The 24,964-nt window shown below is 42.6% G+C and overlaps 2 protein-coding genes across 8 annotated transcripts; both read right to left on the minus strand.

Annotated features, from left to right (window-relative positions):
• Positions 1-5,226: 5,226 nt before the first annotated feature.
• Positions 5,227-7,899, minus strand: LOC4350216 (cysteine endopeptidase RepA-like). Of its 7 annotated transcripts, none has more exons than XM_015760172.3 (5): positions 7,833-7,899; positions 7,161-7,669; positions 6,301-6,536; positions 5,906-6,046; positions 5,227-5,747 (listed from the first exon to the last, which is right to left on the minus strand). In XM_015760172.3, the coding sequence occupies exons 2-5, from the start codon at positions 7,651-7,653 to the stop codon at positions 5,481-5,483; spliced, it is 1,137 nt and encodes a 378-aa protein (XP_015615658.1). In that variant the 5' UTR covers positions 7,654-7,669; positions 7,833-7,899; the 3' UTR covers positions 5,227-5,480. The 7 variants fall into 7 exon arrangements, with proteins under 7 accessions (XP_015615658.1, XP_025876857.1, XP_066162036.1 ...); XM_026021072.2 differs by having other exon boundaries at positions 7,829-7,899; XM_066305939.1 differs by having other exon boundaries at positions 7,161-7,681; positions 7,829-7,899.
• A 5,717-nt stretch (positions 7,900-13,616) lies between these two features.
• LOC4350217 (NADPH-dependent oxidoreductase 2-alkenal reductase) lies at positions 13,617-15,686 on the minus strand. The gene is made up of 3 exons (XM_015760039.3): positions 15,288-15,686; positions 14,525-14,702; positions 13,617-14,397 (listed from the first exon to the last, which is right to left on the minus strand). Exons 1-3 carry the CDS (start codon positions 15,555-15,557, stop codon positions 13,766-13,768), a joined length of 1,080 nt encoding a protein of 359 aa, XP_015615525.1. The 5' UTR covers positions 15,558-15,686; the 3' UTR covers positions 13,617-13,765.
• Between the last annotated feature and the right edge of the window lie 9,278 nt (positions 15,687-24,964).

Genomic DNA, 24,964 nt, shown 5'->3' on the forward strand with positions numbered 1-24,964 from the left:
AGCTGTACAGTGAACGAATGATCCTGCGTCTCAGTGATCTCTGCGCGCCGGTGCCATCTCGTCCGCCTCCTCCTCCTCATCGCCAGGTAAAAAAGTCATCAAATTGCTCATAACCTTTGGTATATGAGTACTCTACTCTCTCTGGTGCTCTGGTGAGTGCTGATAACCTACTATAGTAGAAATTAATCATGTTATTTTTTCTGTCAGGTTTTGGTGTGATTGGTCGAAGCCTATCCTGGCTAATGGAGTTTGAAGCTAGAGGATGGACTAATAATATTAAAATTGATCAGCCTGGCATCGTGATATCCATCTTTTCATAAATAAAAGTGTGTGATTAAGATTTCTAGTGCCAAATTATCTATCTATCTATCTATCTTACTAATTTGTTACTCCCTCCTTCCCTAAATGTTTGATGCCGTTGACTTTTTTAAACATGTTTAACTATTTGTCTTATTCAAAAACTTTTGTGAAATGTGTAAAACTATATATATACATAAAACTATATTTAACATTAAATCAAATGATAAGACTTAAATTTTTTGAATAAGACGAACGGTCAAACATTTTTAAAAAAGTCAACGGCGTCAAACATTTTGGGATGGAGGAAGTATATTATCAAGACAACTTGAAAAAGAAATAGCACAATCGTTGTGGAGGCTAGAAATTCTAACATTAATCGAATGAAAAATTAAAATCTAAACAGTTAGATCATAGTACACCAAACTATAACGTGTGGATTGATAGTAACGGTTGTATACATCACATAGAAAAAAAATGTTCTATCTTAAATCTTATCCTACTTTGGATATCTATTGTATACAAAATACAATTATATATAGAAAAAAAGAGGCAAGAGCTGTACAACAAATCCAATTAACTACCCTGTGCAACATTGCGTGGGAAAATCCCATAGTTATATTATTAAGACAATTCAAAAGAAACACACCATGTTCATTACATAGGACTAGATATTACCATATTAATAAGAGAAAAGAAGAAAACGCTGCATCGTCAGATCATGATACATTCATTATAACAGTTTGAGATTGCTCAGCTGGTCGGACATCTCTGTCTATGGCAAAATCTAAACTGAGAGGCTTCTCGGTTTAGTGTTAACCAGCGACGAATGAATTATGAAAAGAAATACTGCTACACGTGCTGACGTGTATGTTTGTTTTTCGTCTTAGACATGCATGTCTTTTTATTCCTTCTTGTAATTAAAGTTCTCTCTCAAATTACTTATCCGATCTACAATCTGATTGCACTATTGTGTTCGTTACAATTAAATCTTCACAACAAGATCTTACATGATTATATTACGATGAAAAAATATTTATATTTATAAATTACTTTTATTATATACGTAAGTTACTTTTATCATATATATATATATATATATAAAAGTTACATTTAGATTTGACTAAGTTACTTCTTAGACATATAAAAGTAAATTCAATAAAGTCTAAAAGGTATTAACATGTATCATAAAAGTATCTTAAAACAAAACGGAAGTAACTTTGTCACGATATTAGAAGTAAATTCATTAAAGTTACTTTCTTTTTGTTACAAGTTACTTCTATAATATATGTAAATTACTTTTAAGCTTTATTGAATTTACTTTTATATGTCGAAGAAGTAATTTAGTGAAATCTAAAAGTAATTTAGATTTATTATAAAAGTAATTTATAATTTTTTATCAAAATATAATCATGTGAGATCTTGTTATAAAGATTTAATTGTTACGAATACAACGGTGTAATCGGATCGTAGATCGGATGAGTAGTTTAAGAGAAAATTTTATTTAAAGTATAGGTAGATAGAGTCTCTTATAGGTGGAGTGATAGCTGGTTTAGACAAACCAGCTATCACTAACTGTGTAGTCACGTCCACTATCTATCTATCTATCTAGATAGCTAGCTATCTATCTATATCTATATTATTTTTATGACGAGTTCCAACGTTAATTAGAAAGATCAAAGAGTTTATTTTTTGACATAGAAAGATCTAACCGGTGCTTAACTAGATCGATTTATCTTAACCATCCAGCCGATGTACTAGCTATAATTATGGGCCTTTTTTTCAGGCCATCTAATCTGTTGCTCACAGCCTCACCGTGTACATTTTTTCCCCTTATCGATCCAATCTGTATCGTGGTAAACCTTAAGTACCTATCTCAGGCTATATTGTTTGGTCAAAAAATTGTCAGGGTATATCGGCATTCGCCCTAGGAGAAACACCGAGTAGCTGATCTCAGGCTATATCGGCATTCGGCTGAGGATCGACAATCAGCTGAGGGGTAACGCTTATCATCAGACCAATGTTGCCAACTAAACCGTTGAGGTGAGTAGTAGTAGATATAAGTCTATACAATGTACGGCTCCCTTTCTTCTGTTCGGCACAACAATGAACAGATGCGGAACACGAGGACACGTGGGAGGATGGAGATGCCAATGGAGATTCGGTACGAACTTCTTTTTCATAATGTATCCTCATCTTAACCTAGAGTGGCCCGCATTGAACTACTACTACTACAAAAACAAATATATATGTCAGCACTATAGGTGTCGGAAATACTAAAAGAGAAACCTATAGTGCTTTTCCCGTCTAAAATACACATCCACGGGACACCATCACTAAATCAATGGTATTATCATCACAACTATCACCATCAACAGAATCCATGTGATCAACATCCGATCGATCTTCTTTGTCATCGAGATCCACTTTTTGCTCGCCATGATTGATCCATATCGTGTAACTATTGGTATTAATTACGAACATGAGATAATCTGCAAGTGCACAAATACCGTTGTAGCTTTTACTCAAGAGTATTTTAGGGTATTGTATCCACAGGGAACGTGTATGTATAATCTAAAAACATGATTCTTCTAAGGATAATAACTAAATGGTAGGCTTGGGATAGAGATCACTCCTATGGGTTAGTTGCCTTAATTACGTTAAGATAAAACTCTATCATTTACTTCGGGCACCGGCTTAACCCTGGTCTACCGACGAGACTCCAGCCTACAGCTCTATGATGTATCCGAACATAGAGGATTATGAATGATGGACAGGGCTGTCGTCACCTGCCGCCTTCCTCTACAACACGTGGAGCACACGACTAACAAATGTAACATCCAACATAGACTTCGCGTCTATGCTATTGATTACTACCCTAATATCGATGTCACACTAGAAGATTAAGATACAATACCTAAGCAGAGTGATGACTCGCAACGATGAGAATATATCTTACTTAATACGAAAAGTAAATACTAAAGGAGATCACGAATACTTACTTATAAAATAAGTATCTATCAAGATACAAAATTGAAGAGAGTGCCGACATCTTCGGTACTCCTCTGGAACTCCCCTGGAAGAATGCCGACATTTCTGTCACTCCTCAAAAACTCCCGGAGAGAACTCCGACATTTGGGGCACTCTTTTCGGAGCTTCCGCTTACTCTCTTCATATATTCTAACTCTACTAGAGAGTAGTCTGAATGTGTGAGTTGTATTCCACTTGTTGTGTGTTGTGAGTGAAAGCTTTTCCTCCTTTTATAGCTCCCAATGATAGTGGCTTAAATTGGTAACCACCGAGGAAACCACCATAACCATCATTGGGAAGGCATCTGGAAGCGACAGGTGAAAGATGGGGGCGATCAATCACTGTGGTGGTTCCGCTTCGCCACCTGTCTCCCCTGTTATCACCCGAGTCATTGTCCTGTGGGCCCTCATGAAGGTGCTATGGTTTGTGTGCCCTCCAATTCATCTACACGCGGGTTGACCTCAAATATATCGGTTTTGCTATGGTTTGTGTGCCCTCCAATTCATCTACACGTGGTTTTAGTCCATAAACAAATATTCACCATGACTATTGGAAATGGTTAATAATAACCACTATCTCAAAGTTTGGTATTTTATTTTACATTCCTTCATTCGCTTTTATGCAGGATTTGACGGTCGGATTTGGTACTTAAGGACCGTCAACAGTAACCCATCATAAATCCACGCATCACCAAGTGGCCAATTACTCTCGTATTGTCTACCCATACTTTTTCATTCTTACAGTCAGCACATGCATAACGTATCTTTGTTGTATTGTTGCTGTAAGCGTGCGCCTTGGCAATATCGATATATTTAGATACTTGATCATATATAACGGCAAATACCTCGACATATGATACATCATTTGTTTGTCTATAACTATGGAAATATTTCATTTAAAATTATATTTAAAAAGTAAATTAAAAACAAATTAAACTTTGCTCGCTATGGGCAAGAGAAATATAAATAATTAGGGGATGGTGATCTAAAAATTTAACATAGATATATTTTTTCTACAATGTGGGAAGTGTGGACAATATATATTTCTCTCTCTCTCTCTCTCCTCTAGATCTATATCTAGGTGATTGGAAAAGTTGCAATATACATATATTTTGGCTAATGAAAGCATCACATTTAAGAACAAGGGATGAGAGGACAACATGCCATCAAGGTGTATACATAGATCCGCCACAATCATAGCTGAAAAAAAAAGATTATATGCACATGGTGCTTTCACTACTATTAAGGCCTAAAAATAAAAATAAAATCGTAAGAAGAGAGGGAATGCATGGATCTAATAACTGTAGAAAAATCCACCGAAGAAATATCGTATGAATTGTGTACGGCTCAGGGAGGAAGAAGATTATATAGAGCCATCTTCCCAAGCAGATAACTTAAGATGCCACCTGAGAAGGTACATCTTCGTATGTGAAGCTTTAAGAGGCCTGCCTTGGAAAATGGAGTAGTATCACAGGTAGGACGCCTTAAGTGCTCCTCCTGTGCAAAATGTATCTTCTCAGGCGGCGCATTATGTCGTCTACCTAAGAAGATTGGTCTTCGCAGATGGATGGCCATCTTGCCCTCCTCCCCTCCCCCGGCACATTCTACAGGAGGACCGATGGTGGCAAAAATATACTCCCTCCGTTTTGAAATGTTTGACACCGTTGACTTTTTAGTACATGTTTGACCGTTCGTCTAATTAAAAAAATTTAAGTAATTATTAATTCTTTTTCTATTATTTGATTCATTGTTAAATATATTTTTATATAGGCCTATAATTTTACATATTTCACAAAAGTTTTTGAATAAGACGAACGGTCAAACATGTACTAAAAAGTCAATGGTGTCAAACATTTTGAAACGGAGGGAGTACCCGTTGAAAAGATAGGTGCACCTTGTCTGCAAAAAATATTTTCCCAGTAATGTCGATTTGAGCAAATTTTTCAGCAATCCAGTTGAGCACATTATGTTAGTCATGCTCCTCTTTGAATTTATTTTACCTAACTTCTGATTTGACACCTGGCGTACAGTACAACCGTGAACAGTAGAAGATTAAATCCAGTTGACAACGAAAGCTTAGCTAGCACTACTTTCAGCGAAGCACACATAAAGCATCGATCATATCCATATCATATCCCTCCATCGATCACAGGCTCACATCTCGTCTTTAACCACTCTGTTACTTGCAGCAGCATTGCGTGCTCCTGATTTGACAGGGTAAGAAGCCTCCATCGCGATGCCACACAGCCCATTCGAGTCTGACGACACACCACGCTGCATTCTGATGTACCCTCTCTCGCCCCAATCCTCGCCCCACGAGTTCTTGACGATCCAGTACTTGGTGCCGTCTCGAGTTATACCGTAACCGACAGCGGCAACACCATGGTCGAGATCCGTGCCGCATTCTCCGGTGAAGACACCCTAGTTTGATTATTCCCAAGTGATATATATATGATGGTATTAGTATCTTTGAGTATAATTAGACACACGCACACTGAATATGTGTAGATCATGTGTTGAACTGTTGATTAATTTCAGACATATCGTGTAGCTAGGTTGTTGGTCATGTTGTTAATTACCTCCGAATAGAACTGGAAATCTTGGCCGCTAGCCTCTACTGCAACAGCCACAGGCTGGTTTGCGACTGCTTTCTGTAGAGCCGACTCGTCATTGGCAGGAACGTCCTCGTAGCCATCAATCGTTACATCGTGAGAGCTTGCCTGCAACATAAACACCAGATGGCAAATTTTCAGTTTGTATTCAGACTAACTTCATTTTAGTCCTAAAACAAGTGTTTATTAACCATGCATCTTTCTTTACTCGGAGCAGATCTTTTTTCATGATAAACATTTATGTTTCCTCCGAACGCTTTGCGCAAAAATTAAGTTATTTTTTTTCTTCAAATTCAACATTGATTTTTTTTAGTATAGTTAACATAAATATAATTTTTCATGAGATTTCACCGTGCAATTACCTTTGCCTTGTTACACCTCCCCTGCTCCGCTCTATATGGGTAGTTGGACTCGGTGGTGATCCCTCCGTTCCTCTTGATGAACTGGAACGCGTAATCCATGAGCCCGCCGTCGCAGCCCTGGTTATCACCGGTGTCGCAGTCCACCAGCTCCTGCTCCGACAGCGTCACCAACCTCCCCGTCTTGATCTTGTTCACTCCCTCCACCGCCGCCACCGTCGAGAACGCCCAGCAGCTCCCTTAAAATCACACCAATAAGAGCCGAGTGACTAGCACACACGTGCACGAAGTAAATGGGACATTTAACTTTGTGCCACTTTTGAGATGTGGCCATTAAGGATTTGTCACTTGTTATATATGACATGTGGCTCTCATGTGTCTATGACATGTGGGTTCAGTGGCAAATCCTTTATCGCCACTCGTAAGAGTGGCAAATAGTTAATTATTTTCGAAGTAAATATAAGATCTTTTGCCATAAACTATATGCTTAATTATATGGATAGATAAAATATTCTGAGAAAAAAGTGTAGCCAACAGTAAAAAACCATTTTGAAAAAAAAATCGTATTTTCACTTATGCAAGAAATTATTTAAAAATCTAACTGAATTTAAATATATTTTGAGTTTTTGACTAAATTTAAGAATAATTAGAAAAAAATCCAAAAATTTCGTGTTAACAGGGATTCCAAAATTTCGGAAACCGAAATTTTAAATCCTGTTAGAAAATAATGTGCCGTAATAATCTAATGATTTTGCATAATTTGTACTATATCTATCCATATGTTTTTTTGACTGCATTTGGCTTTTTCCATAGAAATGTTATATGCTTTTTAGAACGAGAAAAAAATGTTCACGCTTTTTTACCGCATTGGCCTTGATCCTTGATGCCGGTGACGGCGCCGCGCTCGCGCCAGTCGACCGCGGGCGGCAGGTTGTCCTCGTCGTCTCCGCCGTACCGGAAGGAGCCCCCCTCGCCGCCGCGGCCGCCGCTCAGGCTGCGGTGGTGGCGCGCCCTGGAGCCCGCGTAGGTGCGGCGGAACTCGTCCGTCGTCATGTCGGCGAACTTGTTCAGCGCCAGCCTGAACGGCCGGCCGCCCCTCCTGTTCGCCTCGTGGATGTACCTCGCGTTCTCCACGAACACGTTGAACCGCCGGCGAGCCTCGCCGTCGTCGTTGCCAACGCCTCCTGATGCTGCCGGCCGCGACACGGTGTACCGGCTCCGCCACCGCTCGTACAGCGCCCGCAGGCTCTCCTCCGACGAGAGGTCGCTCTCCGTGAACGGGATAGCCCTCGCCGGCGCTGCCGCCGCCGCAGCCAACGCCACCGCCGCCGCCGCGACCAGGAAGCACCTCAGCATTTCGCACGGTTTTCACCTAAAATACAAGCTAGCTGACTTTATTCAGTTGAGTGAGCTGAAATGAACTTTTTTGGAAATGCGAAGTTCTATTGATAGAGCAGAAAAAAAATTACAAGATTACAACTCTAGAAAGATCGTAAAAAAAAAAAGAAAAAATATATCACCACCCAGATACCGACAGCGCCAACACACAGGTCCGGGGGAATGGTAGCTATAGCACACCGACTTTATTCAGTTCAATGAGCTGAAACGAAACTGGAACTTGAGCGATATATATAGGCGAAGATATGATAAGAGTTGTAGCGTGGGGCGGCAAAACGCCATTTGAGCAGTGAAAGGGAAGCTGATCGATGAGCATGTGGAGAGGAGAGGTCAGAGATAGATGGCGGGAGAGGTGGGAGATGGCGGGAAGTTAGAAACAAACTTTTTGGCGGTTGGCGATCATGATCATATGCATGGCCGGATAAGTTTTGGGGAGAAGAAAAAAAGGGAAGGAATTAAAGCGGAGGCTACCTTGTGCATGTTACATGATTGGTTGGTTTTCTTGCTGGGGGATTGATCAGATCATGCATGGCGGATTGATTAGATCGGAGTACTTGTTGCGGTTAAGGCCATGTTTCGTTCCAACGCAAAAACTTTTCATCCTGTAACCTCAAATATTTGGACATATGCATGGAGTATTAAATATAGAAAAAAAAACTAATTACGCAGATTGCGTGTAAATTATGAGACGGATCTTTTAAGCCTAATTGCTACATGATTTGACAATATTGTGCTACAGTAAACATTTGCTAACGATAGATTAATTAGACTTAATAAAATCGTCTTACCGTTTACAGGCATAATCTATAATTTGTTTTATTGTTAATTAGTCCACGTTTAATACTTTAAAGAGTAAATTGCGTTTAGGACCATTTTTTATTACCAAAGTTTCACTTTGGACCTCCCTTTAACATATTTATTCACTTTGGGCTAGGTTACTTTACCTTTCTTTCACTTTGGACCATCCCATAAACTTTTTAGGAATACATAAAAGACTTTTCCAACTTTAAACATATCAACAACCCGTAACCCGGTAATCTTTTCCAACTTACGTAGGTAATTTTTTACAACATTATAGAGTAAATACAGCTAAAGAAGGTGGTCCAAAGTGCACCAAAGGTAATCTTACCTGGTCCAAAGTGAAAATATGAGCTAGAGGATAGCCCAAAGTAAAATTTTGGTAATAAAAGGTGGACCAAAGTGTAATTAACTCTACTTTAAATGTGTGTCCGCATATCCGATGTGAAATGCCAGAACTTTTCACGAGGGTCTAAATTAATTGATGATCTAGTTGATCGGTTTCAGAATGTGACATATATATGGTCACTTGCTGGTAAATAATTGATTTGTCGTGTCTGTTTTACTCACATTTTTTCAGTTTGGAAAGATGGGATAAACATGTACGGCAATGCCTTTATGAGTGTGGTGCTCCCGCTAGCCGTTTTTTGTAAAGGGCCTTTTAGTACCTGCGGCCGGCGCAACAGCATATCTGAATTTTCGAAACTTCAATTGTTGTACATATAAGCAGGGGACTATATTACATCTATCGATAGTTTTTCTTCTAATAATTTGCTAAGTACAAATAATTGTAATATAATTACATTTTAACTCGTAATTGTAATATAACTCAACTGTATGTAATTGTTATAAACCCTGTGGTAGCGCGTGCTGCTCTAGGGAAGAGAGGTCACATGATTGAATCGTCTAGTTACAATGTTATTAATCGTACTAGTTGCACTATAATATATTTACATTTGACAAATTTGTGAGTAAAATTTGTTGACATATATATAGAAAATTCGTATAGAGGGTCTCTAGTTACGGTTAAGGTTAAGACTAACGAACAATCGCGCGCATCCCTGTAGTCATTTCTTAAGAGGACTTGAATCCCATTATACAAGAGCACTTCTCAAATTTCAGCTGCCTAGCATTTCACCAAACTTGAAAAGCTGTCCATATGCTCTTTATTTATAAGTATGGAATATGACAAATCCTTTGTTGAATCCAGAAGAATGGACAACCCACATATACTTATCAACTTTGGGCACTGTAGGAAGGCAACATATCCTATGCACACAGGCCCTCACGTGTACATACGTGCACACCAACTAAAAAATGTCACCAAAAAATCTAGAAAAAATAATACACATACTTTCAATTGTATTACACCTAGGGTTAAAATCTTAACGTCAAATTCATTATATTTTAGCCGTAATAAAAAAAACAAAAAATCTGACAGTTTTAAGGTTGCAATTTTGTCAGAATTTTATCTTTTTTGTTATTCTCTATGTAGAATGAATTTGAAGATGTGACTTTGCACGTAGATGTAATACTATTGAAAGTACATGTATGAATTTTCCTAGAATTTTTTGTGATAATTTTTAGTTGGTGCACACGGTGTGTAGACGCGAGAGCCTGTGTGCATAGGATACGCTCCCCTGTAGGCAATAGGAAAGCTAGTAAATTATTTATTTTCTTTATCAAACATACTATATATATATATATCAGATAGTAAACCAAAATAGAAAAAACGGTGTCATTTGTTATATTACTATATATATATATCTATCGTATCGAAAGAATTTAATTTAAAATTGGGAATTCCTAAAAAACTGTAGTAACTAAGTTTTTTAGGTAAAAGAACTTTTGAATTTAATATAATTATAGTTTTAAAGTAATTATAATGTAATTGCATGGTAACTATAGTATGATTATACTGTAACTATATCATAATTACTAACATGCAATTTTTTAATATACTTTTTGGAAAAAAAAACTTTCCATTAACTTATAGAGTCAGCTAAATCGCTTGTCACCAGGCTCTATGCCTTCCGACATGCCATCCCAGGAGAGCTGAGAGCACTTACATCCTAATGCCGCCCGAGCATGCGCCACACAATTTCAAGAACGGGGACATTGTCCCCGGGACAATATACAATTGAAAAATCAGAAAAAAAAACCCGCTTCTAATCTCCCTTTGGAGTTCATATATGACACCCATTGGCAAGAGATTGAAGGATGAGCCTTCCACCGTTAATTATCTTCAAAAGAATTGAGCGTGTCTCAACTATCACTTTTGTTTCCCATTTCACTTGCAGATTTAGTCTCCTTCATTCTTGCCAATACTTCAGTTTGGAAAGCATCCATCATATGCTAAAGTTTACCTGCCCCTGCCGTCACCACCTCTCCCTGGTGATTTCTGATGACAAACCCCCAACCTCATCAAAAGCTCCATCAGAGTTAATTAACCTTCAGGACATCTGCCCCGGGCTTCTTCCACGTCGTTGTCGTTAATTTGTTGCCCCTGTAACCCTATTCATTATTGTCTTTTGTCGACAACGCCACCCATTCATCCGCTTGTGCCGCAACTATGTATGCTAACTCGGCTGGGGGACCTCCTTCACCATCCCTGACTCGATTTCTTTCATTCCATCGTGCCACAAAAGCAGCATCACCTTCGTCTTCTCTGTTTCTCGTATTTCACACAAATGGTCTCCATGACTCCTTTTTCCTTTTGACTGTAGCGCAAGATTTCCTCCAAGTGATTGAAGGTTCAGAGTTTGCCATGCTAGCTTCACATGTTTACATTTGGAGAACAGGTGGATGGCATCTTGATTGAATATGTTATATAAAAGTTATAATATAGTCATAGTGTAGTTACGGTGTAATTGAATTATAATTGTGGCGCAATTCCTGGGCTTGGCCCTTTTCTTCTTTTTTTTTTGTTGGGCGGGGGGGGGGGGGGGGGAATAAGTCCACCCACGTGAATATTATTATTTTTTTTTGGCGAAACTAGAGGTGATCATAGGCGGATTGTAGGTCCCCGGACAACCAAAAAATTCCCGCCCAAGGCCCATCAAGGTATAGATTTTGTAAAAAAAAAAATAAAGAGAAAAGGAAAGTACTTCCTCCATTACAAAATATAAGTTAAGTTGGTACGAGATTTAACATATCCCAGTACTATGAATCTTGACAGGTATTGTTGATACTTATAGTGCTAAGATATGCCACATCCCGTACTAGCTAGTGTTTACACCCAAATTTGGCACCTAGGTTCAAAATAAGGAAATTTGTCAAGATTTGGGAAAGTCATCGATTTCCCCCACAGGGCCGGTCTGACCGCTGAGTATGGGCCGGTTAGACCGCAGCTTAAGGGCCGGTCGGACCGGCGGCATGTGGCCGGTCTGACCGGCGACATGTGGCTGGTCAGACTGGCAGAGTCCGAGCCTGAGTCTGTTTTCGTCGGGTCTTGGATTTCCTTGCTCGAAAATGTATGTTTCGGGTTTCCTTTGGTTTCTACTCCGAGTTGGACATGGAGGAGGACCTGTAGGAGGAAAGACCAACCTCTATATAAGGGACAAGGCCGGTTCAATTGTAATATACAACCCACAATCTACATACAAGCTATTGAATCGCTTTTTTAAATATTGCATCTACTTTTCACATGTTTCTAGTTTAGTTCGTCCATCTTTGTCGATTTGCACCGTAAATTGTCCACCTTCGCTGCGACAGTGCGAAATCCTTTGTGGGTTTGTCCCGTAAACCTTTCATTTGCACACGAGACGGGTAGTTATCCATCATTCTATCTAAATTGGCTTCGTTAGCCGGTTTAATTTATCAAAACCCATCTTGGTCTAGCTTTTTGCTAGGTTGGGGTGGTTGGCGACTCCATATCACCGCAAGGCGTTTAGGTGCCTCGATCGTGATTGTCTTCTTACCAAAAAAAGATACCAACAGCTAGGTTAACTTGTTTTGGGACAGAGGGCGTAAGAAATACACAGCCGAAAGAATCAAACTTAACGCGGCACAATGTCTAGCATCAATTCTTTTCCGCCACAAGAACGGTGTGAATACTCATTGTCAACTTCGCTTGATGGCTTCTGGCTTCTCCCGTTCTCCGGCTCTCCACTCTACTCTCCCGGCTACCTACCTTGCACGATTGGTGTGTGCAGCGACTGCGAGTCCGCAACTCCGCCTCTCTTTCTCTATCTCCGGCCTCAGGTGCTCAGCACCGCAACAACACCGGCAGCCCGCGGCCGGCGTGGGGCATGCAGCGACCTGCGTGGCAGCGCTGATGATGCGGTGCGTCGGCTGGCAACGGCGACGAGCAGGGCTGTGGCCAGCAGTGGTAGGTATTTAGGTCTTCTCCTTGTGCTCCTTTTTCAATTTTTCAGTTTGAACTCTTGTGAATTGTGCATTTTTGGGTTTATTTTATCCTCTATACTTGTATTGTATATATTAGCGTCATCACATTTGCAGTGTATAGAATTTTTTTCTCTAAGTCAGATCACCCAGACCATAAATCCTAGATACGCCACTAGGGGTGATTATATTAAATAAAAGATTGAGAATAGATCAGTTTGGTTTACCCAGCATAAAATTCGGTAAAAAAAAAAGACTCCACATCTTGGAATGTCGTAGGAAATGCAAACAGACGAGCACAGCCACAATGCTGATGAACTCCGGCACACATAAAAGCATATGAACAAGTATAGATCACCATCTCCGTCCCTCTAACAGAGTAGGCAACCGATGCCACCAACAGAGTTGGTCACCTGGACACCAAATCCAGCGATGCTGATTTGATCGACAACTTGGTAGACAAGACTTTATAGGCCTTTGTTGGAGACCTCGCGAATGAAGTAGCCACCAACAAAGAGATAGAAAATGCAAAAGGCTCTAAACAAACCTGAATTCATAAACACCATGGAAAGAAAACCTAACCTGACTTATTATATTGATTTCTAAACACTTTATTAAAATGCTAAAAATATATTGCAAACGGACAAGAGACACCCCTCCCTCCCTTCTGCCTCATGTTCGTCGAGGACACCAGAGGTGGAGGAGGGGGCCAGAAGGAGCCGCACGTAACGTCGCTGGTCCTTGATATTCAAATATGAGTGTTATAATGGAATTTAAACTAGAACCTGAAATTTGCACTGTGATATATATAAGATTATGAGTATAAAGTGGGTTTACAACATTTGCTATATATGAACTGAATTGGAAATATTGTCCTGCATCTTATTCTATAACAGTACTATAACTGCCTATTATTAATTAACTAGAGTCATTCATCTGCAACAGCAACCAACAACTTGCCCACATTCCTCCCAGAAAACATACCAATGAGAGCCTCCGATGCCTTCTCGATGCCCTTGACAACATCCTGCAGGACGGTCACCTTACCTTCCTTTAGGTACCTAGCCATCTCATCCTCAAACATCGGGTATAAGCCGAAGTGGTTGAATACGGCAAATCCCTCCACCCGGATGGTCTTGGATAGGATCTGTATCACGTTGTGCACCCCCTCGGGCTCCTGCAGGTTGTACTGTGAAATCATCCCACACACCACCACTCGACCACCACGCCGCATGTTGACCAGCGCCGCATCCAGCGTCGCACCGCCGACATTGTCAAAGTAGATGTCTATTCCATCTGGGAAGCACCGCCGGAGAGCACCGGTAAGATCATTGCTCTCTTTCTTGTAGTTGAATGCATCGTGAAAGCCAAACTTGGTCTTGAGAAGGGTGACCTTCTCGTCGGAGCCAGCGCTTCCAACCACATAGCAGCCGGCAATCTTTGCAAGCTGCCCAACAATCTGGCCGACAGCACCAGATGCCGCCGACACAAAGACGGTCTCTCCTTTCTTGGGCTTGCCGACCTCAAAGAATGCGGCATATGCTGTTAGACCAGTCACACCTACATGGTCAATTAACACCACATATCATCTGAAATTAGTACAAAGAAAAGAGAAAAGATGTAACCAAACCGATCTTCTTGTCTACCGAGAACTGATGTGTCCGTCCATGCACAAGAATTGACTCACCGAGAACACCGGTGTAGTAGGAGAGTGGTAGATCAGGATGGTTGATCTTGTGCAGTGTCTCCGGTTGGGTGATGAGGCTGTACTCCTCCCAACCACACAGTCCCCACACGAGGTCGCCAGCAGCGAACACCGGGTGCGTTGAGTCGACCACCTTGCTCACACCGAAATTAACCATGGCCTGTCAATCCCACCATCACCAGCACAAGTCAGCCCAATTTTTCTCTCAAAATAATATAACAAAGTCAGTGCAAAGTCTTCATGTAGAAGCCACTGTACCCCCCCCCCTCTTTTTTAAAAAGGCGAGTTTCACCCAGGGATTGAAATTTCAGTAATTTCTGACCTCCTAGCAAGCAATAACCATCTCGACCGAAATTTTAGGGTTTTCCAAATTTATGTGATATTTTCTGAAAATATATTTGAATTAAGTAGGAGTTTGTTAAAATTTCAAATAATTTCATGTAACAAAAGTCTGAAATTCACGAAAATTATGAAATTTTGGTGGTTTCCAAAACCGTGAACCCTAGGTTCACTACTATCATTGTATATAACTTTTTGACTTCTTTGTATTTTTCATGTGTGGTTTGGATCATAAGTTTTATTCAGATAAGCTTATAGGATTATAAAAATATTTTACGATACAAATCTATGCTTACAATTTTTTATCTTTTATGTACCAAAAAAAGATTTCAAAAGTTTTATAAAGGTGTTATATATATAGGAGAATTTATTAATTTTTGACAAGAACAATTACTTATCTATGTACCTCTCCTAACACGAAGTCTTCGGCTATCTCCGCGGTAGCATCGTCGTGCTTAGTCATACGACCGCGCATCCACGGGTCGCATGAAAGGTAGATGTTCTTCACCATCACCGCTGGTGCCATTGTTCCAAGAGGCACGCGTGGCATCATGGTGGAGGATACCACCTCCATATCATCTACTGTAGGGTACCCAGCCGTCACGTACCTCCTTAGCACCACCTTCCTGTTCCTCACCATCTCCATCTCATAGCCATCGACGCCTCCTCCATCCATTGCTGGTTTAGATTCTTGTAAAACCAGGCTAAGCAACCCACCTCTAAGTTCAAGCTGGGGGAGTGCAAGCTTAGCACTCGCGATTGGGTTTAAATAGATGAGGTTTACAGTTTGAATGACCAAACCTCTGTCACTCATGACGCTCGATCGGTAAGAATGGAGAATGAGTAATTAATTGATCCCTCCAATCAATCATAAATAAGTGTTGTTTTAAACTTTGCAAAGTCATCAGGAGATAACTTAATTTGATCACTTAATTCATTTGTATAAATCCAAAACGAATTGTGTGTAAACTAATATTATATTATGAAAGTTATTGTTTTTAAAAGTTTGGCTATGCCAATACACAAGTGATGTATTCAAAACAAAGATAGTCAAAGTTAACTCTTGTTGACTACACTGATTCTAAAGTGACACTTATTATTTGTGACCGGAGAGAGTATTTCATTAAAGCTTATATTATGTACTGACATCTCTGTTGACATAATCCATGACAGTAAATGTTGCTTCAACAATTTGAACTGTATATAAAGCACCGCACACACAAAAAAAAAGGGCCATAGTAGAAAAAGCCTCATACTTACGATATGTTTTTACATATATATTGCATCGTCCTTTACCTATTTATCTCGTAGAAGTTTTGTCCGTTATTGACACATTTCTTTCAATTCAAAGTTTATTTATTTGTGTGTGGGCCCTACATCTGCAGAGACCGGTCAGAGGTAGCTCTAGAAAAATCTATCCAACCTAACGTCACCGGCTACGTACCTTAACCGTGTCAAAATTTTCAAAGTATACACTTTGGTTACATAACTCAATTGCGCAATCAATTCAAGAAGTCAGATGATGTGCCAATTAATCTAGTGAAGCTGATGTACAGGATGAAAGAGATGGATCATGCTGTTGAATAGTATAGAAAGAGAGGAATACTGCGTAACATGAATATTTGTATTGAGCCTCGTAGGCTGGTATATAGAGATTACACGGGTAAAGATTAGAAAGGTACTAGAGATAAGGAAAGACTCTAATCAAATCAATTATATCCTATTATTTCTAGAACTACCATATATACTCTAATATCTCCCCACGGTCCGAGCGTGAGCAGTGTGAACGCTTAGACTAGAGAAAAAACCGACGAGAGTACTCAATACATATCATAGCCCTTTGTGCCATAGTCGACGTAGCCAAAACGAAGGTTGTGAGGGAGCCGTGGTCGATGAAGCCGTGCGTAGAGTAGCCATGATCGATGTAGCCGAAATCGGAAAGCTGATGTCGAGGTAGCCGAGCCGCACGGCGTGCATGGGGCACCATAGAGTAGTCGTGAGCGAGGACGAACTAAAGATGATGACGGTGACGAGAATGCGGTGGTCGTTAAGGAAGATGACACCGAAGAGTCGATGTTGCCGAACCGTGGAGGACGAGACGTTCCGCCGGGTTTGCCAGACCCGGGAGGACAAACACGCGCAATGATGTTGTCAATACCGCACGGGCGAGGTAGGAGACCACCATGAATCTTTGGCAATATCAGAGGAGACTAGCAGAGAAGGCCTCCGAGATGATCGTGGCGCGAGAGCAGTGAAGAGAGAGAATTGATTGAGCAACACGCACTTGTCGGAGAAGAGCAAATTGTAGTCGAGGAAGATACGACGACGCTGCCAATGAGGCATTCTGGACGGAGATGAAGATGAAGTAGTGGGACCAACGGCTTGGACGGCGATGTCGGTAGCCATGTAGAGGTAGCTGGACCACCGCCCTAGAGCAGTGATGATGGCAGCGTGGAGACGCGGCGATGATGCTCGAAGTAGACAAAGAAGAACCTAGCAGCTGAAGATCACCAGTGCAGACGACGAGGATGTCGATGTGCGGGCGGCGATGGAGACGACGAGAGCGGTGACGCTGTGGTCCAAAGGGATGACACAGTTGTAGCTCCATGTCAATGCAGCGGCGAGAAGTCCATCGGTGATGAAGTCATGCTGAGGAGGGCACCTCTCAGCACTGCAACAACTAATAGAGGTGGACCACGAGCGGTGGCACTGAAGCCCGAGAGGGTGACGCAGCGGCAACCCGGAGCCTCATGGCGTAGACACTTGATGATGATCATTTGCGGAAGTCATTGTAGCCAAGCACTTGAATGGGTGATCAAGTCGAAGATATGCGAGTCAGAAGGATGAAGTCGAAGCAAAGTCTATGTAGATGTCGGAGACGTGCAGATATCGATGAGGCGCTGAGAGAGGCAAACCCACTCTATGAACGAGAGAAAAAACAAAAGGTACAGCAAGCTAGCAGCAGCACAGTAACCAGCCCAGTAATCCACAGTGCTCAATGGTCCATAGACCAAGTCCACGACCTGTCAAAACCCAATGTCAGCCGACCCCACATCAGCCTTATCCTCCCGCTACCTACTCCATGTCTGAACACTAAACAGAGAGAGGAGGGGGGGGGGGGGAGTTTTGAGGCTGGCGGAAGCAAGGGAGCCGGTAACCCGGCCGATGAGTAGGGCACACGGCTTGGCGTAGCACATCGGCAACAGCGGGAGGCCGGTAGTGATGGAGGTTGGGGCGGAGGAGTCAGGGGCACCAGGAGAGAGGTGGTGAGCTAGGTGGTTGTCACGACCAAAAATTCACGAACTAGAATTTCTAAGCTGAATATGTATTAAACCTCTGTCCAGAACTAGCCAGGATACACAAACGATAATTGTTGACATACATATCCACGTCTTACAAAAAATATAAAAGATTACAAATACAGCGGAAAAGATAAAAGCGAGCTAAGCCTGAAGACTTGACTCCTGCAGCGGGCGACTCTATTCCACAGGCATCCTTGACGGCCGCGACGAAACCAACCTCTTCGAGACATCTTCAACTGAGAAGGACTTCAACTCTGGTGTGGGGGAAAAGAGAGCAAGACTGAGTACTACCCACTGTACTAAGCAAGTCATACCGGAAAAGAAGGTATGATGCAGGGTATAACCAAAGGAGGCTAGAGGTTCATTTGCATAAAGCTAGCATTTAAAAGCAGTAGTTGAAAGCAGTAAAACAGTTGTAGTAATTAATCCATATTAACCAATCACTGTCCAACGTTACACCACGTTGCAGCAGGCCCAAACCACCACCTGAACTAACCAGTTCCAGAAGCTAACTAGGGGTGAGACTAATCACGGTGAATCTGGTCGACTGCCCATAACTGTGGACACGGCTATTCGAATAGTTTTACTCTAATCAGAGGTGTACAACTGTACCCACAAGACACAGCCCCACGACACGTTTCCGTGTGCCAACATGCCACCATGACATATCAAGGCCGTGACAGGACCCTTCGCATAACCCCCTCTAACCAAGCACACCACACCTCAGGTTTTACCCCCACTCCTCGCAAGGCAGCGGGCAGTCCCCTCTCGTGCCTAGGTGAATCTGGAAGCCGCATAGGCCGTCGTAGGGCCCATCCAAACTCCATCACGCCCACCCTTGCCTGGATGCGTCAGCTAGAGGAAAGCTACACTACAAGCCCAGCCGTTGCCCACGCTGGCTTGTGGTAAGTACGATAAGTTCTTCCAGGGCATCCCGCGAACCGGTCCTTAACTGCCATGGGCGCGACCAACAAAACCATGCACCCACAGCCTACCATAAGATTTATTTTAATTAAGCAACACCAGGACGGTGGCACTAATCCAACATTAATATTAGAACCTACAGTCTATACATTAATATGATTTCCCCCATTGTGTGCTAGTTGAACTAAGCATGGCTAAGCAATCCCTAGTCCAATACCTAGTCATGTTATATCCCAAGCTAACAAAGAAGCAAGGTACAAAAATAGTATGGCTATAATAGTAGGTAAACAACCCATGGTATTATTGTAAAACAATGCAATATTTGAAGAAAAACAATAGAACATTTGCAATATAGGATCAACATGTTCAAGTGACAAGCATGACTTGCCTTGCTCTGCTGCTGGAGGAACCTCGGCGACTATTTTGAAATACACCGGAGCGTCGGGAGAGCCGGAATCTAAGCGACATACAAAGCAAACAATATAAACAGGCTATAAGACTACTGAAACAGAGAACAAAACCATTTTAATGGATTCTACACATTTTTCTTGATTTACTGAGACTTGAATGGGCTTAAACGGAGCTCGGATGAATTAGATATGAATTTTAGAAGATTCACTGTGTTTTTACTATAAACAGAAAAATCCTTAATTGAATTATTGTGCAATAATTAAGATCATGGGGAGAGAGAGGGAGGCGCCGACATGTGGGCCCCACATGTCAGTGACTCGGGGAGGGCGGTCCACGGTGGACCGAGTCCACGGACCGGGGAGGAGCAGCGCACCACGTGGTGCACACGTGGCGCCAACGCGGCGCACACGCGGCGGCCACGCGGCAGCCACGCGGGCAGCCAAACCGACGGCTCCGATCTACCGCCCGGTAGATCGGATGTTGGATGCGGCTCGCGGCCGGCGCGCGCGGGCACGGCTCAAACTGGCCCGGCGGCCATGGCGCATGGCGGAGGGGCGCGCACGCAGCGGCGACGCGAGGCGGCGACCGGCGGCGACCGGCCGGCGGCGGAGGGCGGCGGCGTCGCGGCGACGCGAGCGGCGATAGCGGTGGCTAAGCGACTAGGCGGCAGTGCGGCGGCTAAGCAGCGCGGGAGAGAGGGAGAATCACCGAGGACGATCGACGACGGCGAGCGACGGAGGGCGATGACGACGGCGAGACGAGCTCCGGAACCCCCTAACGAACAAAAGGAGAGGGGTTAGAGGGAGAGAGGAATGTGCGAGAAGGCGAGGGCGCCCGCCGAAGACGGTGGCCATGGCGGTGCTCATCGGCGCATGGCGAGGAGTGAATTCCGGCGGCGGATTCCGGTGGAGGAGGGGTGGACAGGACGGCCCGCACGACAGCGAACGCGACGGCGTCGACGGCGCAGCTCGGCACGACGTCTAGCGGCGGCTAGCGGCGACCGGAGCGGCGGCGGCGGCGGCGGCGGCGGAGAGGAGGGCAACGGCACTAGGGCGATAGAGAGCACGGGAGGACTCGGCGAGATGAGGAAAAAGAGAGAGGGGATGGTGGTGGTGCTTAAATAGGGGAAGAGGGGTCCGGACGTGGCCGAGAGAGGCTGGGAATCGCCGGCCGACGTGGGGGAGTGGGAGAGGAGAGAGAGGCGGGATTCGAAAATCGAATCCCGGCCGTCTCGAGCGCCGGCGCGGGCGAGAGAGAGAGGGAGTGGGCGCGGGAGATTCGGGCGCACGCGCGGGCGTGGCCGACGTGGCCGACGCGGCCCGGAGGAGGCGGGAGCGTGGGCGCGGCGGCGGTTGCAAGGCGCGGTGGCGGCGACTGGAGGTTGGGGATGGGCCTGACAGGCGGGCCCCGCCTGTCAGCGTCCGAGGGGGAGAGGGGGAGCTCGGGCGAGCGGCTGGGCCGTGGCCTTCGGTCGGCCCAGCAAGAGCGCAGGGAGGGGGAGGAAATAGGCCGGCGGCCCATTTGGGAAAAAGGGGGAGAAAAAGGAAAAAGAAAAGGAAAAAGGAATTTCCAGGGAATAAATAATGCTTGTGCTCATTTTTAATTGGTTAAAATTATTTCTAGAGCTCTGAAAATTCCACTAAAAGTCTTGTTAGCATATTTCGACATGTAGAACTCAAGAAAAATTCCATATGCCAAATCCGATTATTATTTGCATTGATTTATTAGGGTTTACTCTTGCTTTTACACCGATATTTTCTTTGGGTGAATTATAAATTCAATTTAGGCTTGGGAGGAGAACTTCAGGGTGTGACAGTGGTGCCAGTGGGGAGCGCCAGGCCGTCAGGCGGCCAACGAAGGGTCTGGAGATCGGCGAGGAAGGTGGCGACCAGCCATGGAGGCCATGGAGCAGGCCCACATCGAAATGGCGTGGTGGAGTCGGGGGCGCCATCCTAGGGGACCCGGTTGCCGGCGGCCTAGACTGGTGGAATTGGGGGCGTCGTCGGGAGCAACGCGGCAGAGGGAATCCAACGACACCGGCCTTGGCCCTCGACGCGGTCGTCCCCCCAGCAGCTGCGTAGACGGATCGCTCGGGCGACGGCGGTCCCCGGCCGTAGAGGTGACGTCGTCGTCATTGAAGCGGAAGCAGTTGGGCGGTGGTGGCAGTCAGGCAACCGGCGGTGATGAGGTCTCCGGGGAAAGGGTGACCGGCGGTGCGATGGTGTCTGAGGAGAGGCAGGGGTCAGCATGGCCGGCAGAGGAGTCAAGGTGGTGGTGGTCGGCTGAGGGTGACGTTGACAGTGGCGGCGCAGTCCCGTGACGACGAGGCGGGAGATGAAGGGGGCAGCTAGCAACACGTCCCTTATATCCAATCTGAGGTCGTGGTTCGTTAGTGGTGCCAAAGGTGGAAGATGGTGTGCTGCTTGCTGCTTGACGAAGACTCGATGAAGAACGACGATGACAATGCAACGACGAAGACATGTCGTCCAAGAAGATCGAGATCGATAATCTCATAATGACGTCAAGAAGTGGCATGTCGGAGGAGACCGAGATCGATCTCTCTCGTGGCAAGCACAACGACGAAAGAAAAGAAAAAGGGAACGGGTGGCCACACCCGGGAGCGATATTGCTGGTCTCGGGGGCAAGGGTAGCAGAAGCGGTGAGCTGCAGCGCTAACTCGCCCGCTCTGATACCATGTTGAATACTATAGAAAGAGAGGAATAATGTGTAACGTGGATACTTTGTATTGAACCTCGTAGGCCAGTATATATAGAGATTACATGGGTAGAGAGATAAGGAAGGTACTAGAGATGGAGATAAGGAAGGACTCTAATCAAATCAATCCTATCGTAATAATATTCCTACAACTAGCATATATACTCTAGCACATGCAACATGGTGGAACCATGGGCGCAATAAAGCTGTTTCGGAAGAATGAAGGTTGTGTATAATTAATGCTAATTAATTAGCAAGTTAGTGTGAGTCAACACACACAACGGTGTAAAACTTTAGCAATATACATTTTACCCTCGTTAGTCAAACATTAACAAGTTATTTCGCGTACCATCAAAAATCCAGGCCAAACAGCTGGTTCAAACTAAGACTAAGGGATTTTTCGGTTTGAAGAAATTTTAAACAATAGGAATAGAAAAAAAATGGAGGAATAAAAATGTATGAACACTTCAATCTTTAGGAATTTTCTACGAGTTTTGAGTCAATGAAACATTTCCTATGTTCTCTCTATAACGTGTAGGAAAGAAGAATTTATTTTTATATTTATAAACCGAATGATACTAATAGGAATTGGTTCATTTGGCTACAATACAAATCGATCAAGTCATTTGGCTACAAAGCTTCGTGGGATATGGAAAAAAGTAAATTAGACTTTACGTCATGTGACCTTGCACTTAGTTTAGTACAAAATCATTATATTTTCTCTCATATAATAGCATATATGTTTTCTTAATGTATTATTCAAATATATTAAAATGACAACATAATTTTAAATTTTGTACTAACTTTACGAAACTACAAATGTGTAATATTCGTATTGTATTTTATATATGTGTTAGTTATTAATTATTTTTAATATCAGCTTTTAGTTATTTGTAAATTATATTCCTATATGGACTCTAGACTCGTCTTTCAATATTTTTTAATTCCAAATTTTCGTTATCTGTAAATTGTATTTCTATATGTACTCTAGTCTCTTCTTCTAATATTATTTATTTTTAATTCTGAAATTTTCATTATTTCTGTTGTTGAATAGACAACTGCGCCACGCCCCGAGAGGCGTGGTTCTCTCAACAGTGGTTGGGAAAAAGGACAATTGTATTACTTGGTAGAAATTTTTTCAGATCCACCCATTACATGGCCTAGAGGGGCTATTTATAATCCTATTACAGGTTCTCTCCCCTAGGGTTTAGGCTTTACAGGGGAATTTATATGGTTACCCTTATGATAGGGACATTATTAGGGGTACACAACGTCCTTTACATGTATGGGCCCCAATTGGGCTAGATGGCTTGGCCCATTAATCTGGAGAATCCCCCTGCGGGGGCGCAACGGCCCGCTGGGCTTCCTCACGGTGGGGTTTGGTGCCTTGGCGAAACCTATGCCTTCGGGCTGAGGCTTTCGTCTCACCGACTCCGCCTGTGTGGCCTCCTGACGGGGTCCTTGTCCGGCGAAGCACGTGTACTCCTGAGCTGTAGTCTTTCGCCCTTGGGTCATTCCTCTTTGACCTTCGTCGCTTGCCTCTGGTCCGAGCCTGTCGCCCAAGTTTTCGGTTTCGGCAGGCCCGGCGGAAGGCACTTCGTGGTATACCTCTAACAATTTCTAATTGTATTTCTATGTGGACTCTAAACTCATCTTTCAATATTCTTTAATTTTTAATTTCGAATTTCAGTTACTTCTAAATTGTATTCCAATATTGACTTTATACTCTTCTTCCCATGTTTTGTTTAAATTCCTAATTTTAAATATTTGTAAATTATATTTTTATACGGACTCTAAACTCTACTTTTAATTTTATTATGCTTTTTTCTAAATTTTAGTTAGTTTTAAATTCCTATATGGACTCTATACTCTACTTCTAATATTCCTTATTTTTAATTCTGAATTTCTATTATTTCTTAATTGTATTTTTATACGAACTCTATACTCTATCTCTAATATTCCTTATTTTTAATTCTGAATTTCTATTATTTCTTAATTGTATTTTTAATATGGACTCTATACTCTAGTTCTAATATTCCTTATTTTTAATTCTGAATTTCTATTATTTCTTAATTGTATTTCTATATGGACTCTATACTCTTCTTCTAATATTCTTTATTTTTTAATTCCGAATGTCAGTTATTTATAAATTGTATTTCTATATGGATACTAGTCTCCTCTTCCAATATTCCTTATTTTTAATTCTGAATTTCAACTATTTCTAAATTGTATTTCTATATGGACTCTGCTTTTCTTTTTCTCCGATTAATGTGGGAATTTTTTGGCCATGAGAGCGAACGTGGAGGCTCCTTTTTCTATTCCTTTAATAAGTTAATAGATTTCAATTTACATTGGGTATATGAAAACAACTAGTTTCATGTTGCACGATTGGAAGGAAAATCTTGGGAAGAATTTAGACCATTTTTCTTGAAGTACCTTCATTCAGGTTTTGTGGAATTTATGGAAATTTCTACTAGTTTGATGATGCATCTTGATGCGGCAATGTCATGTAAAACTTAGTTTGATACACCATGGTGTAAAATGGAAGTATGTATAAAGATTAATTTCTACTGAGAGTTTGAGACATCACCTAGAAAACATTAGTCATTGGATCTCTTTTGAGTTTAATCTCAACCATCCTTCATGTCTTTAGTTACATTTCTTTCATTTATTAATGGAATTGCTCCTATCGATTTCTTTATAGGTAACACTTATTTTCCTTCAAAATATT

Source organism: Oryza sativa, chromosome 11, assembly GCF_034140825.1.
Source record: "Oryza sativa Japonica Group chromosome 11, ASM3414082v1".
Lineage (NCBI taxonomy): Eukaryota > Viridiplantae > Streptophyta > Magnoliopsida > Poales > Poaceae > Oryza > Oryza sativa.

Excerpts from the sequence above, each read along its gene's own strand:
- LOC4350217 (XM_015760039.3), bottom strand. The coding sequence starts at position 15,557 with ATGGATGGAGGAGGCGTCGATGGCTATGAGATGGAGATGGTGAGGAAC. Across the intron at positions 14,703-15,287 it reads AAGACTTCGTGTTAGGAGAG|GCCATGGTTAATTTCGGTGT; the intron begins GTACATAGATAA and ends TGGGATTGACAG. Across the intron at positions 14,398-14,524 it reads CTACTACACCGGTGTTCTCG|GTGTGACTGGTCTAACAGCA; the intron begins GTGAGTCAATTC and ends TTGACCATGTAG.
- LOC4350216 (XM_015760172.3), bottom strand. The coding sequence starts at position 7,653 with ATGCTGAGGTGCTTCCTGGTCGCGGCGGCGGCGGTGGCGTTGGCTGCG. Across the intron at positions 6,047-6,300 it reads GGAGGTGTAACAAGGCAAAG|GCAAGCTCTCACGATGTAAC; the intron begins GTAATTGCACGG and ends TTTATGTTGCAG. Across the intron at positions 5,748-5,905 it reads ATTTCCAGTTCTATTCGGAG|GGTGTCTTCACCGGAGAATG; the intron begins GTAATTAACAAC and ends TAATCAAACTAG.